At 35.6% G+C, this 14,493-nt stretch overlaps 1 protein-coding gene across 5 annotated transcripts in view; it reads right to left on the bottom strand.

The window, feature by feature from the left end:
- Window positions 1-14,493, bottom strand: part of ATAD2B (ATPase family AAA domain containing 2B) — a 214,028-nt gene that overhangs the window by 39,575 nt on the left and 159,960 nt on the right. For 2 of the 5 annotated variants that reach the window (XM_023230101.2, XM_023230103.2), the window contains exons 25-28: window positions 9,982-10,665; window positions 7,216-7,343; window positions 6,749-6,877; window positions 1,230-4,654 (exon numbers count right to left, since the gene is read on the bottom strand). In XM_023230101.2, the coding sequence (XP_023085869.1) occupies window positions 4,613-4,654; window positions 6,749-6,877; window positions 7,216-7,343; window positions 9,982-10,665 (983 nt within the window). In that variant the 3' untranslated portion in view covers window positions 1,230-4,612. Of the gene's footprint in view, window positions 1-1,229; window positions 4,655-6,748; window positions 6,878-7,215; window positions 7,344-9,981; window positions 10,666-14,493 lie in introns of those variants that run through there. The other 3 variants (XM_023230102.2, XM_023230100.2, XM_023230104.2) reach the window with 2 other exon arrangements.

Genomic DNA, 14,493 nt, shown 5'->3' with positions numbered 1-14,493 from the left:
TATGAAAGGTTACACACATAAAAAAACAAGAACAAATTTTGGTGAACTGGGGATAGACTCTAGAAAAGCCAGATAGAGATGAAGAGCAAATATAATACCAACTTTCTCTGAAGTCTTTCCTTATTTTCCCCATTCCTAAACATAATTAATTGGTTCCCTTCCCAGAACTCTGAACATCGTGTCCCTTCTGTTAAAGCACTTATTCCACGGAATCATTACTACTGGTATATACACCAACTCCCCTGGCAGACTCTAAGCTACCTGAGGACAGGAATACATTATTTGTGTATCCCACATGCCTGGCATAATGCTAGGCACATAACAAACATATGAATGTGGGGGTAAAAGAGGGAATGTATATATTTTTAAATAGTCACTAGATAACTTTGTGTCAGGGTACAGGGATAACACGAAATACATTTAAAGATTTGCCTCTGATTTTACTGTAGTTTTGAGTCTTATGGAAACTAAAACTGGTTAAATAAAACTTAACTTCATCTCCAAAGTCCAAAAAACTTGATTGAGCCTCAAATTATAAGTTCTTTACCTAAACATTCAGTGTTAAAAATATGTTTTGCAGGTTTATTATTACCAATCTTTTGATACAGACAGAAGTTGAAATTACAGAATCTGAAAAATCAAGCAAAACAAAGTCTTAACTAAAATCCATCTTTTTTACTGTGATTCAAAAAACAAAAGTAAGGATTTATATTGAGGAAGAGCAGTGTACTACAGGAACATGAAAAGGTATCTGAAGGCACACAGGAAAAATAGGTATTCTGAAGCCAAGAACATTCTATTCACTTGAAGTAAGCCCTTCAAAACTCTGGTATGAAATCTCTGTCCATATTATGTGCTATACTGTACAAAGTATGCTGATAACAACCCGATAAAAAGGAAAACATTTTAAACTAAATGAACCATATAACCTGATATGTTATCATACAGTCTTCCAGTTAGAAAAACAAATCTCAGAAGTAATCCATTTGCTTCTACACAATGTATTTTAGACAACCTTCAACTAAAAGTAAAACCATACTTTCTCAACATAAAAAGCTTTCAGCTAAAAAATCGTGAGGTGTACTTAAAATCTAAAAGGAATATATAACACGACTTTGTGGGTGCTTAATAAACAGCAATATGCCTCTCTGTAAAACAGTCTAAATCGGCTAGAAAAGTAGCACTGCATTTGTAGCCCACAGTGATCATAATTAAGCTAAAGAAAGACATGTTTTTCTTGTCATCTTTATTCAAGTATTTCACAGCAGTTATATTACAAATTACAGTAAATGTTCAAATTCCAGAATTCAAAAATTAAATAATTTACTTCAACTAATGTAAAATGAAGTCAAATGCAAAACATCAATTTAACACAATTCTAAATTAAAACTACAAACCCAAAATAGACCATAGTTGATGAAGTCTACTTAAACTACAAAGTAGACACACATGACTGAAACCAAATGGGACTCCCAAAGTCTAAGTAACCAGATGTACAGAATACAAAAGATGCAGGTACAAGCCCAAATTCAAGCTTACGATGTGATTACAAATAATAATTATAATAACAATGGTATTCAGCTACGGGACCTGACACTGAAGATACCTACTGAATAGCACCATAGCTGAACCAACTTAATCAAAAATGGGAAGAAGTTACCCACTCCCTAAAAATAAAATCCAGTAAACCTACAAATACATTGGCTTATGAGAAAAATCAAGTCATGAAACAACATTAAAAAAAAAAAAATCACAGGTGAGATTCAAGCTCGAAAACACAATTAACTCCACAGCCATCAGTTTCAACCCTAGTGCGGTTCCATCATCTTCAAAAAGCTCCCAGGGTCCCCACAGCTGAGCATGAACTATTGCTGAGCTATGCTGTGATACATATTTTACTCATCTGAGAGCAAGGTTTTACATAGGAGCTTATCATTTATAATGCTCACAATAGGAAATAAGAACAGAGGTCAATTTGTACATATTTTTGCCAATGCTATACAGCAAAAATGAAGAACTTACAGAAAGGTAAACAAAATTGAGTCCACTTAGATAATTTCACAAGCTGCTTTAAACTATAGAACCACCAGGTATCTGTAAAATAAGCAAAACTGGTAAGTGTGTTTTTTTAATTGAGGGAAAGAGGGCCAGAGGAGTCAGTACAATTTCAGCTCATTGTTCTCCCCTTGGCATTAGATTGACTTTCTCTTTAAGAACTAAACTGTTCAAAGTGGTAGTTCCTATACTGAGGTTGCCTCCGATTTCTCCAACTACATCACAGTTAAAAAAACAAACAAAAGCAACTTGATCTTTTGGAAGCATTTTAATGCTGAAAATAAATACATTTCCCTTGTCAAACTCACTGATGGCTAAAATCTTAATTAATTGTACAAATTTAGTAACCTAGTAAGAAACGTGTGCGTTTTTTTCCTTTCACAAGTGCTGCTGTTACTTGAAAAGAATGCTTCTGAATTAGAATAACTGGAATAAATATTTAAAAAAAAATAGTGCAGCAAGAACCTGAGACTTGCAAAAAACCCTTTTACCAGAAACTTGCTACAAAAAATCTGCTACATCTTATTTCATCAAATCTTTAAATTCTGTAACAATTTCCATCAAAATACAAAATGCTAATGTATTAGACAATAAAATAGTCTGAATCAGTATGATGGTAATAAATACTAAAGAAAGCATGAAAATCCTCCCAATAATCAAATTAGAGGTTTCAAATAACCTCCCCTTTAAAATGGTTCATCGTTAATCGCACTTGCCCACCTTAAAAATACAGTGTGTCTACATGGGTAGCATCTTGACTTATATGACTAACTGGATATTACGGAAACTTCACAGACTAGGTACAAAGAAAACACGTGGCATTTAAAAAAAAATTAAGCTAGAATTAGAAGGCATTAGATGTAAATGTAAATGCAAAGAAACACTTTGGATTACTGCAGTAGGCTACGGCCAAAGTATGCTTTCTGCACACTACAAAGAGCCAGAGACAAGGAGACAAGTACCTTAGCTTCAGGATGTAAACGGTGGCAAAGTGATTACAGGACTCTGTAAACACTGTTGGTAACTAAAATACAAAAAGCTGAGGTAGCTCAGAATCTCTGCAGTAGTCCAAGACCATTTGCCCTAATTAAAACCCGAACTACACGTGTTGCATATATTGGAAAGACACACCTGCAGCTAACAGCTACAATGAACGAAGCTATCAAGCCAACTTGTCGGCAAAATTTTCTATCTTTTTGTTTAAAAATCATCTGATAAAAAAAGTCACTGCACCCTTTGCCTCTTTGCAACTGCCTAGACTGTGTCTCCAAATCTGTAGAAAGTTTTTTGTAAAACTAGTAACCCATAATTAATTTCGGATACGTACAATTCACAGAAATCACTCAACAAGATTCAAAATGGTTTCCAATCAAAATGAAGAGTTGTGAAGGTAAGCTTAGGAGATGGGATTTAAACATTAATACTGTTATTCAAGGACCATACCAGAGCTCACTTGCAATTAAGCATACAGAAAATGAATTTTATGGAACTTCTGACGAATTCCTCTCTTTTCTGTCCACTTGGCAAGTCCTGGCTTTAAAACAAAAATAACAATTTACTACATATGAAAACCATTTTTCTCTGGGAACTCAAACATGAGTAACTATTAAATTGCCACTGACAGAAGAAAGAATGGCCACTATCTATTTATTTTCTACTACTCATTGTCAGCAATACCAAAATGTGTGGAGTTTTGTTTTTTGTTTTTTTGTGTGTGGACTATGTATTATTCATTGTTGTTATTACATGTTTCTTAAACCAAAACAGATCTTACAAGAAAACTTACCATCTTAGTATATTATGTGGCTTACTGGGTGTCTTGATTGAGCTTTGAGAATAAGACAGGCATTTCATACCCAAACACTGGTTGTCTCTTAATGACATACAGTATCAAAACTTATTTTCAAGGTTGTGACCAAAGAAAGATTTCTAATTTATTTGCTTCAAACAGCCCATCCTTTTAGCCTTATCTTCCTCAAATGAATAAAAAGGCACATTAAAGGCAGTTCTAAAGAGCCTGACCTAATTTCATCCAGTTTCTTCAGCTTCCCACCAGAATAGACCACAGCCAACTCTAAAACAGGTTTCAGTCCATTACCCAGATGGGGGAAAAATATGATTAAAGGGATAAAATGGATGGGGAAAAAAAAAAAGTTGCCCACTGTTTAAACAATTCAACACAGTTAGAACTGCCCCATCCAGTTTCCTCCTGTTTGCTGGTCTGCTCCCTAAGAGAGGAGTCTCCAAAAGAGAGTGCACAAAAAGAGGAGCAGAAGCGAGAGCAGTTTCTGTAGCACCAAAATCTCCAAGCTGTGGGGTTGTATTTTTTATTTGTGGAAAATACAACATGTTTCTGAAGTTCTGTTTGGTTCTTGTAGGCTGGTTGGTTTCAGGTACCTGAGACAATAGCACCAAATTCAACAGAGAAAAAGAATGAGTGAGAGAGCACTTTACACCAAGGCTCTGCACATAATTGGTGCAATTTGAAATTGAATGGCTCAGAAGACTGCTCTGTCAGGAGCAGATTGGAGAGGATAAACCACTCATCTTGAAAAGTTCATAGGAATGTCTCAAACATATGAACTGTTCTTTCCATCTCCTATAAAAGGAAAAAAAATGCATGTTATCTATTAAGGGAAAGACAAAAGTGTTCCTCATTATGGAAGAATTCACTTTAAATTTTTAGGGAATGAATTTGAGATACAGGTTAAACTTTGAATATTTCCCTGATTACAATACCATAGCTAATTAAGACTATCTCCCCTAGACACTTCCAAGTACCTCCTATTTTATATTTAGGCCAATAAAGATGATGATGATGGTCACACTCAACAAATAACTAACTTATTATGCCAGTAGTATCAGTATGAGGTAGGATATGAATAATATGAATATAAGGATGATGATAGCAACACTCAATGAGTAACTTATTATGCCAGATACTTACTAAGAAATTTCTATATATAAAATACATAAATATAAGTAAATATTTGTATTTATATGTATGCATATATATATAATTTATATATATAGTTTTAACTCCCATAACATTGAAGGTTGAACATAGGTATTACTATGAGGCCCATTTTACAGACAAAGAAACAGAGGCACAGAGGGGATAAATAATTTGACAGCTAACAGGTGGCAGTCAGGATTTGAATACAGGCAGCCTCACTCCAGAGACTGAGCCCTTCCTTCCTCATTATATTTCACTAACTCCCAAAGCAAAATGAACGCATTCAGTATAGCAAAACTTATGGCAAAAAGCAGAATGCATTGTGTTCCCACTTCCATTCACTCCAACCAGAGGTGAAAAGACAGGGTTAAAAAAGGCCAGAATGAGTGGCTTCCATCACCACCACCATGAAAGTCACTCACTGCTGATTCTGTTATCAATCCCTTCCCTCCCTAAACTAGACCTCTAGATTATTAGGGTTCCACACTGAGATGTTTCACTGGTGACGAGTATTTAATGCATTCAAGCTAATAAAACTGCAACCATATGAACAAAGAAGTTCTAGAATTTAAAAAAAATGTGAAGAACTCCACCCCGCACATTTTACTCAGGTGGGCAAATGTCAAATACATCTAAGACACTTGCACTTTTTCCTTCCCTTTAAACAGCTCCAAAGAAATTCTATTCTACATCTCTGAAGAATAATAGGCTGTATTAACAGATCATCATCTGATCAACAAGTTCTTCCATGTGGTCAACAAAAATCACTCCTGCTAAATGTTTTATCATATACTGCCAAATAAGAAAATAAAATTACACATGAGAAATAACTATATCCTTTACATATACATCTTTGATATACTAAAAATATTCTTTGAGAGCAGAGACTTTGTCTTACTCATTTTTTGCATTCGAAACACCCAGCACAGCATCTGGCAAGGCAGGTACTCAATAAACATTTAATAGATAGACCCCCCCAGATAAACAAACAGGAAAATCAACAAAGAGAGTTGAATTAAGTCATTTAGCCATTTTGTGGGTAGATGAGTGATTACATTTGCTCAGATGACCTGAAAAGGCAGAAGTGTGGTTTAATGATAGAACTTATATAAACAAAGATATAAGCTCATATTTATATGGGAAGAAGTTCCCTTGGTTCAGAGTTGTCTAGAAAGGGAATGCCTCATCTCTAAAAGTATCTAAGCAAAAGGACAGTCACTTCTTCATATGGCTAATTTACAGAACTAGATTTAACTAAAATAAGATGACTTTTGAGTTATCTTCCAACCATTAATGGCAAATAGATCTCACTGCCCATGCCAATGCCTTTACATCGGCAGTGGCTACCTAGAAAGCAGTGATAAGGAGTGTGCGGCCATGACCACATCCAACAAGCCCAAGTGATAGGCTCAGTTGGCATGTCAGTTATAAGTAAGTAGGGAAAGAACCGTGACATACTATTTCTCCATATTTACCAACCCAGAACCATGGATTTCTGTGTTTTGACAAAAAAAAAAGGAACCCCAGATTACTTCTTTCCAGAGACAAAATGGTACAGAAAGGCTTTATTCTTCAAACTGTAACTCTTAATGATTCTTGTCTTAAATCTTCAAAACATTCTTCAGTTACTTGGTGAAAGACATAGATGTAGGCAAAATAACTTTTTTTTTTCTCTTTTTTTTTTGGAACAAGTAAAAGGAAATATTTGTTTATTTTACAGATAAACTGAACACTTACCTCTACAAGTTGTGATTTGTCATAATCTTTACGATGACGGTAGATGCACTGACTAAGAAGAGAATATAGTCTCTCAAGCTGATCAACTGCCAGATTGTTGCTTTTATCCACCAACAAATCAAGCAATTTCTAAGAAAAAACAGAAGAGAATAAAATGTAATTTGATTTCACTGGTCAAATTGAAATTGTATATTCAAATGGCCAGTCAATAAACACCATAAAGCTAGGATGTAACAGTGAACATGAAATTAAAAGATTCGAGGGCTTAAAATTATTCCCTTAGAATATCTTGGACTATTCCCGTATCTTTCAACTCCTTAAAATACACGTAACTCTTTTTTACTAGAAGCTCTGAGGCATTTATATTTCAGGGTTAAAGCAGGAAAACTAATTTTATTCAATTGCCTACAAATACATTCAAATCTCCGTCCATTCATTTAAAACTGACTGGGAATAGCTAAGCTTACCTTCAATCTCTCACGATCAACTATAAGAGGAGGCACAGGCTCAGATGGCTCTTCTGGAACCAGTTCCAGACTTGTCGTTTTTGCCTGCTCTAAAATTAATTTACGGTATTTCTTTACTTTAGAAGCACCTACAATTGAGACAAAAAATACACTGCAGCAAGTAAAAGTTAAGAAAAATCAGTCTTAAGCAGCTATAAATTCTTTTACCTACCACAAATCCCTTTTGGAATGAGGAAGGGTGTATTCTTAAGTGATGTTTTTTAAAGCAACCCAATGTGGTAGATAATTTTTTTTTATTGGTAAGACTAAGTAACCCAAATTAAAGAAAACTAAGCTACAACTTAAAAAGTCAAGTCATATCAGAATACCACCTAATAAGCATATCCATTTAAAGGAAGATAAAAGCAATCTTCACCTCTAAGCACTGACTTACAAACAGCCTTCACTCTATGACAGCCATTATTTTACAATTGGGAGCTTTCAGAACCAGAAGAAGGGAAGCAACCTAGAAAAGCAGATACTAACAAAAGTTGGGGGGCCCACCTGTCTACATATTTGCCTCGCAACCTAAAACACTGCCTGAAATTTCTTATCTGTTACACTGCCTAAAATTCTATTAGAAATTGATCCAAAGTTAAACATTTTTTTCTTAAAAATATAAACCCATTAAAAGTGTAAAAGGGCTGGTGTTCTTTCCTACCTTAGAGTAAATCAGTATAATCTAATTACTTTCCTTCTAACATTTTGCTGAGACCAGCCACACTAAACAAACAGAAATTTTAAGGTGGCTAAGCACAATTTCATGGACCCAGGCACTCTGAGGGGTAGAAACAGTGGGTAGACCATGGAGCCCTGTGCTTCCCTAAGTAGGACTACTCTTAAGAGGAGGGTAAGTGAGGGGAAGGAACACAAAGGCAAACTTGGACTGTTTCAGAAATTCATACAGGATGTGGCCCATGTCAGGGACACTAAGGAGAATGTATTTATTAAGTGTCCCAATGCACGGACCCACCTCCGTCCTAAATTAGTCCTCTTATTTCTTACTCCCAAGTCTTTAAACTCCTCCTCCTTCTCAATGCCTGCTTCATAAAACAAACAGCAAAAGAACTAAAGTATTGCCTTCAAAAACATGTATCATGATATATCAGAGAAATTTTATATTTCAGGCTGCCTTTAATGTGAAAGACTTCATAGTTCAATTACCATATGCTAGGAGTTTTGTTAAAATCATATTGATCCTCATTACTACATCCATGGACTTCTTGAGGCCTGAAAACTCAGATTAAGATACTGTCCTGATAATTCCAAATGAAGTTTCAGGTCAAATTTTTACACAATTATCTTTATAGTTTTTAGATCACCAACTGAACACAATGTTAATTTAAGCCTTTTTCAGCACGCTTATGGAAATCTCATAGAAATCAGCATTAAAAGAGACTCCTCTATCCCCACCCGTTTGGTCTCATACCAGATTCCTTCTCTACTTTTCCCATGCTGTTATATTCATTACTTAACTGTAGCTTTAACATATTTTTAAAGTTCTGTCTATCTGATAGCCCAGAATGAATACCACTCTGAAAACTATTTTAGTATTAAATATTGAAGAATAAGATAAATGTTTAACAGGTAGCATTTAAGAACAGTAAATTTCTCTTTATCCATTAAAGGAATTCTTAGACTTTGAATATTTTCCTGCTTCCTAACTCTGCGAAAGGACTTCAAATACTGGCAGAAAAAAAAAAAAAAAAAAAAAAACCTTTCCCACACAGCCCAAATCCCAGGCTGTAGCTGTGCACTTCACTCCACACAATTTAGAGAAAATAATATAATTTCAAGATAGCCTGCTATAATAGTACCTATCCAGGAAGGAAATGTATATTGAGCAGGTTAGATAGCAACTCACCCCAGACCCTGCTATGGGCTAAAGAATAATGATAAACAAAGACAGGCTAGAAACCCTTAACTCCCTCTTTCTGCTGCTTCTTAAATGAATCATGTAGCCATAAGAAGTCAGAAGATGGGAGAGCACTCGGATTCCCTGAGAACAAGGTAAACCTGACAATGGTGCTCTGCTTCTTTCCTCCACTATTGGATTTATAAAGCAATGAAGGCTTTTAGACTGAACAGCCCTTGGATTCAACTAACAATGACTGCCTGGAATGAATATACCTTAGTATGTGCCAGTTACCACGAGAGGCAATTAAAATACACGATTTATTTAATCCCTGCAACAACACCATTCTGAAGTTGAATAAATAGGCTTGAAGAGTGTAAATAATGAGTTCAAAGTCACATGATTATAATGAACAAGAATGGTAATTTAATCTAGGTCTATATTACTCCTCCGAATATATCATACTGCTATTATGACCAAGTCTTCTCTGCCCACACCCAGCCCATGCCAATAATTCTTCTTGGAATTCCATCTTCTTAACACCTGTGGATTTACTCAGCTTTCAGTCATAAATCCCTGAGGCTAGGGGTGATAATCAGGCAGGAGGCAGAAGAGTAAGTGACCAGTAAAGCAATGCGTTTGAAACGACACACCCTCTGAAACTTACAGTGAAATCTGGTGCATGCCTGTGTGTGTGTGTGTGTGTGTGTGCACGCGTGCGCGCTTTTCTAGAGAACAGGATAAAAACTTTAACAGATTCTCAGAGGGGTATAATTATTCATCAACTATCACTACTGGGAACCAGATAAAATACGCAATGAATTAACTCTGGAGTTTAAACTTTCAGAAGATTTTTCAAATATTAGCTCTACCTTCTTTATCCAGTTCTGCATCTTTAACCTCCACATCAGGGCCAGGTTCTAACTTCTCATTATTGCTACATTCCAGTGTCTCTAGTTTCTCAGGATCATCTCCATGATTTTCAATCGAAGTTTCTGGTTTTTCTTTTGACTGGTCCTCCAGAAGAATCTTTTGTTCAGAACTACATTTATCTCCACTATCACAGAAAGAAACTACTTCAAGCTTGCCATTCTGACATTCCAGAACTGGTATTCCTTCAAAACTGTCAGTGGAAGCCTCACCATTTAGACAATTTCCTTTAAGGAAAGTCTCTTTCCTGGAGGTCTGCTCCGGGTTTAAGGAACTGCTGCTGTTGACGAGTAGAGATTCATTTGAACTTTCCTCCTCAGTAGAGGCAAAGTTCTCTTTTGTGCCTGCTCCATTGTTAAGCCTCTGCCCCTGGTCCATGTCCATGATGTCACAGGATGATTCGTCATTGGTCATAGATAAGTCTCCAGTCTCTTCTCCATTTTCCTCATGGCAGTCAGTGCTTACCTCAAACTCTCCATTCTCTAATAATTTCCTGTCCTCCGTATGGTTCTCATAGTCTGCAAATTTCGTGTCTTCTTCATCTTTTTTTAAATTATTAACTTTCCTTTTCTTAATAATTCCTTTACCCCACTGTGATCGCCGCCTTGATTTTCTCCGAACCCGAACTGTTTTACAAGGAAGGAAAAAAGATATGTAGAACTTGGAATGCAATACTAATTTTACATACGTTTATTAAACAGGACCCCAAAGAAAGTAAATCCATGCTGATGTAACTTACAAACAAAAACTACTTAGCTCTTAACATTCATGCTGACTAATCCTTGCAACCTACAAATGGAATGGATATGAAGTCAGGAATGAACTCTGCAGAATAAAACATTTTTTAATGTATTTCCTGTTATGAGTTTATTCAGCACTACTCTCTTCTACTATCCTAGATCCTACTTTACAACTGTTCCTAATTTTCAACATCCAGAAGCCACACATGTAATATACACATTTAAAGAATGACCACATTACCAGGCTGCCAGAAAGTTTGGGGTCAAAGCCCTGGATTTCCACCAGGAAGGTGGATGTTTTTGCTAGCAAAAGTTACCTCCTAAATCATGAAAGAAAATAAAGACATGATTCAATACAGCATAAGAGAACAGTTAAAGGTATCCTCACAAATAAACCTCTCCTTTCAGAAAAAGGAATCACTCAAAGTTAAGTATGACCATGGACAGATGCCTTATGAAGGTTATTTGTACAATTTGGTGAACCAACTGTTAATCTCTTCTAGCACAAACAGTTCACTCAGCGGCATCAATTTCTTGCAAAGTTATTTGAGAATATGTAGGAAAACTAAGCCCTCTGCTATCAAGGCAACAAGAACAACATAAACAAAACATTGAAAATAAATACTTGGTCACTTAGGTGAAAAGGGAGGCCTACAAAAGTTGTAAGGACTATACTCTTAGATGCTCGAAACTACCCTGAGCTTTATGAGTAGGCAGCTGGGGCCTCCAGGTGTTAATGGACCCTGAATTTTTAATTTCTCACATATGTAGCAAATTGAGGTAGATGGTTAAGCAAGTCTAGCTCATTGTCCAATAAACAAAAAGTTAACTTTTATTTTATAATTTGGGACACTTGCATAATACAGTTAAGTGTTCTTCAGAACACTTAAATACAAAAATTATTAAAGCAAACCACTTAAGCTAGAGCTGAATCACTTCTGGTATCGCACCCCAAATTCTAAATACTAGTTTGTTGAAAGTATCAGAGAATAAAAATATTCATTTTTTCTGTGGTTATGAACGTAATAATTTTAACTTAAAAAAAAGACTATATATGTTTAATACATCAAAGCTGAAAAGCTTCCTGGGCAAAGATATTTTTTAAAGAAAATATAAATATGAAATCACTAACTGTAGGCTGTTTAATCTGTAATTTAAAAATTGCTTTATAGAGACAGAAAGGAATATGGTCTTTTAATGACAACCCTTGTTTCTTATATTCACACTGCTTAATATGAATTTAGAATCTATCAACAGTATATAGTGTATTTACATACTTCTTTTATCCTTTCATCTTTAATCCCTGCTGCATCTCTGTAAATTCACAAGAAATGGATAAATTTATTTATAAATATTACTCCTTTCTTACCTAAGAATATATCTTCTAAAGGTTTCTCTTATTTAGTCATTTGGCTCAACATGTATTTTTCCTTCAAAACTGTAATCCTGTTAGCACTAACTCTTCATTCTTTTCCCCTATTTATTTCTATTTATATAATTTAAAGTTACAGGGTAATTATCATGGAGAATAAAGTTTCCGTATTAATTTACTGTTAAAATCCGGTACACAGGCTCAGGTGATAGGCATTTGTAAACATCCCACTAGCTAGAAGAAAAACTAATCTAGTCCATATAAAAAATAAAAAGCATTCAGCTTGCTCTGACTCTGAAAGTTAGAGTATTAGGTTTTCACTACCTGATAGGCCATTCCTGACACTGTAACCTCTCTTATTCTCCAACCATGTAACTGAAAGTACAATAGGTCCCCTTTTTCTTTCCTAAGCCACAAAACTAGAGCAAAATGAAGCTGAACTCTGCTCAACTACCTGACATGCAGTACATAAGCAAAGGCTGGGAGCCCCACTGAAGCAAGTACTCCAGGATGCTTTCACCTTGGCTAATACGTAAGAGAAAATGTTCTTAATCTTTAGGAAGTAGGACTAGAGGTATTTTTCTCTTCTTTACATAATTATTTCTAATGGTTGGTATAATTTTGGCAAAATAAGAGAGATCACATTAGCTCCACAAGAAAAGATTTTTGTTTTAGTCACTGATGTATCTTCACAGTACCTGGCATGTGGCAAGAGTATATATGAGTATCTGTGGACCTAATGCTTAATATATCATTTCCAGCTAGGCACGGTGGCTCACGCCTGTACTCCCAGAGCTTTGGGAGGCCGAGGCAGGCGGATCACTTGAAGTCAGGAGTTTAAAGACCTGCCTGACCAACATGGTGGAACCCCATCTCTACTAAAAATACAAAAAATAAGCCAGGCGTGGTGATGGGTGCCTGTAGTCCCAGTCACTTGGGAAGCTGAGGTGGGAGAATTGCTTGAACCCAAGGAGGCGGAGGTTGCAGTGAGGCAAGACTGTGCCACTGCACTCCAGTCTGGGCAACAGAGAGAGACTCTGTCTCAAGAAAAAATAAATAATTTTATATATATATATAAACACACACATACACATATACACACATCCACACCCACTTCCTTCATCAGGGTGCTCTGTGTGAAAAGTCCATTTAGAGACACGATCTTTAGAGTCAATTTTTTATAGCATCACTGAGTTTGTTTCCAAAACCAAGGCCTTAGGAAAGCAACTATGCCTTAGGGACATTCAGATTTATTATTTAAGTTAATGTAAAACAGAAAAACGATGGGTCACATATGCCATCTACTGGTAAGAGAAAACAAAATTCATATTTGTAGATTCAAAAAGTTTTTAAAATATTTAAAGGCACTTAAAACTTCTTAAAGTGAATATTCAATGCATTTTCATTCATCAATATTTGTAGCAGATGCATAGAATGTAAAGAATTTCAAAGTTTAAAGAGAGTACTATGTTACACAATCCAAATCATGATCTGAAATACAACTAGGCCAAATAGGCTTAATCAGTTTCATGGCATTGTTAAGTCCTTTCTCAAACTTTCTCACATACAAATGCCACTTACCAAAAGGGGACAAGCTTTAAAAAGACGGGTATAGTTTATTCATTCAAATTCAATGCCACATATTATAGCTAGCTTTACTGACATAGTACAGGTTGAGTACCCAAAATCCAACACTTTTTGAGCACTGACATGTTGTTCAAAGTAACTGCTCATTACAGCATTTCAGATATCTGATTTTTGGATTAGGGATGCTGAATCGGTTAAGTATAATGCAAATATTCCAAAATCCAAAAAAATACAAAATCCAAAACACTTGTGGGTCCCAAGCATTTTAGATAAGGGAACTTAACCTGGATTATCACCTTTATACCAGAATAACAGCATGTATCTTCCAAGGAAGGCTATCTTCAGTGAAACAGAAGGACGCTATTAGAAAGACGCTGCATGAGTACAAAAAATCTCCAAATTTTCCCGTTAAATACATCTCACAAAAACTACAAAGAAGGCTGTGCCAATTTTTCAAACTGAACACAAAGTAGTCTCTTAGAAAAATCAACTTCCTGCTGCCAGATTAGACACACCCACACACAGGAGTGTTCATTTCCCACCCTAAGGAGAACATCCTGCATTGTGTACAAGAAGGAGTGGAGGATAAGGACAGGGGCGATAAAAATTCTACTGGCTCCACATAGCTATCCAAAAACCAAAGTTTAAAACTAAAAATATTCAAGCCTAGTCCAACTGTCATAGCAAATAATATTGAATAGGGATAGAAAACATCAAATAGAGTTAAAGAAATATATTTCTGATTCAGCATTTAC

Source organism: Piliocolobus tephrosceles, chromosome 15 (genome assembly GCF_002776525.5).
Source record: "Piliocolobus tephrosceles isolate RC106 chromosome 15, ASM277652v3, whole genome shotgun sequence".
Taxonomy (NCBI): domain Eukaryota; kingdom Metazoa; phylum Chordata; class Mammalia; order Primates; family Cercopithecidae; genus Piliocolobus; species Piliocolobus tephrosceles.
Note: the sequence above shows the minus strand (reverse complement) of the source record. Positions and strands in the feature narration are given on the sequence as shown.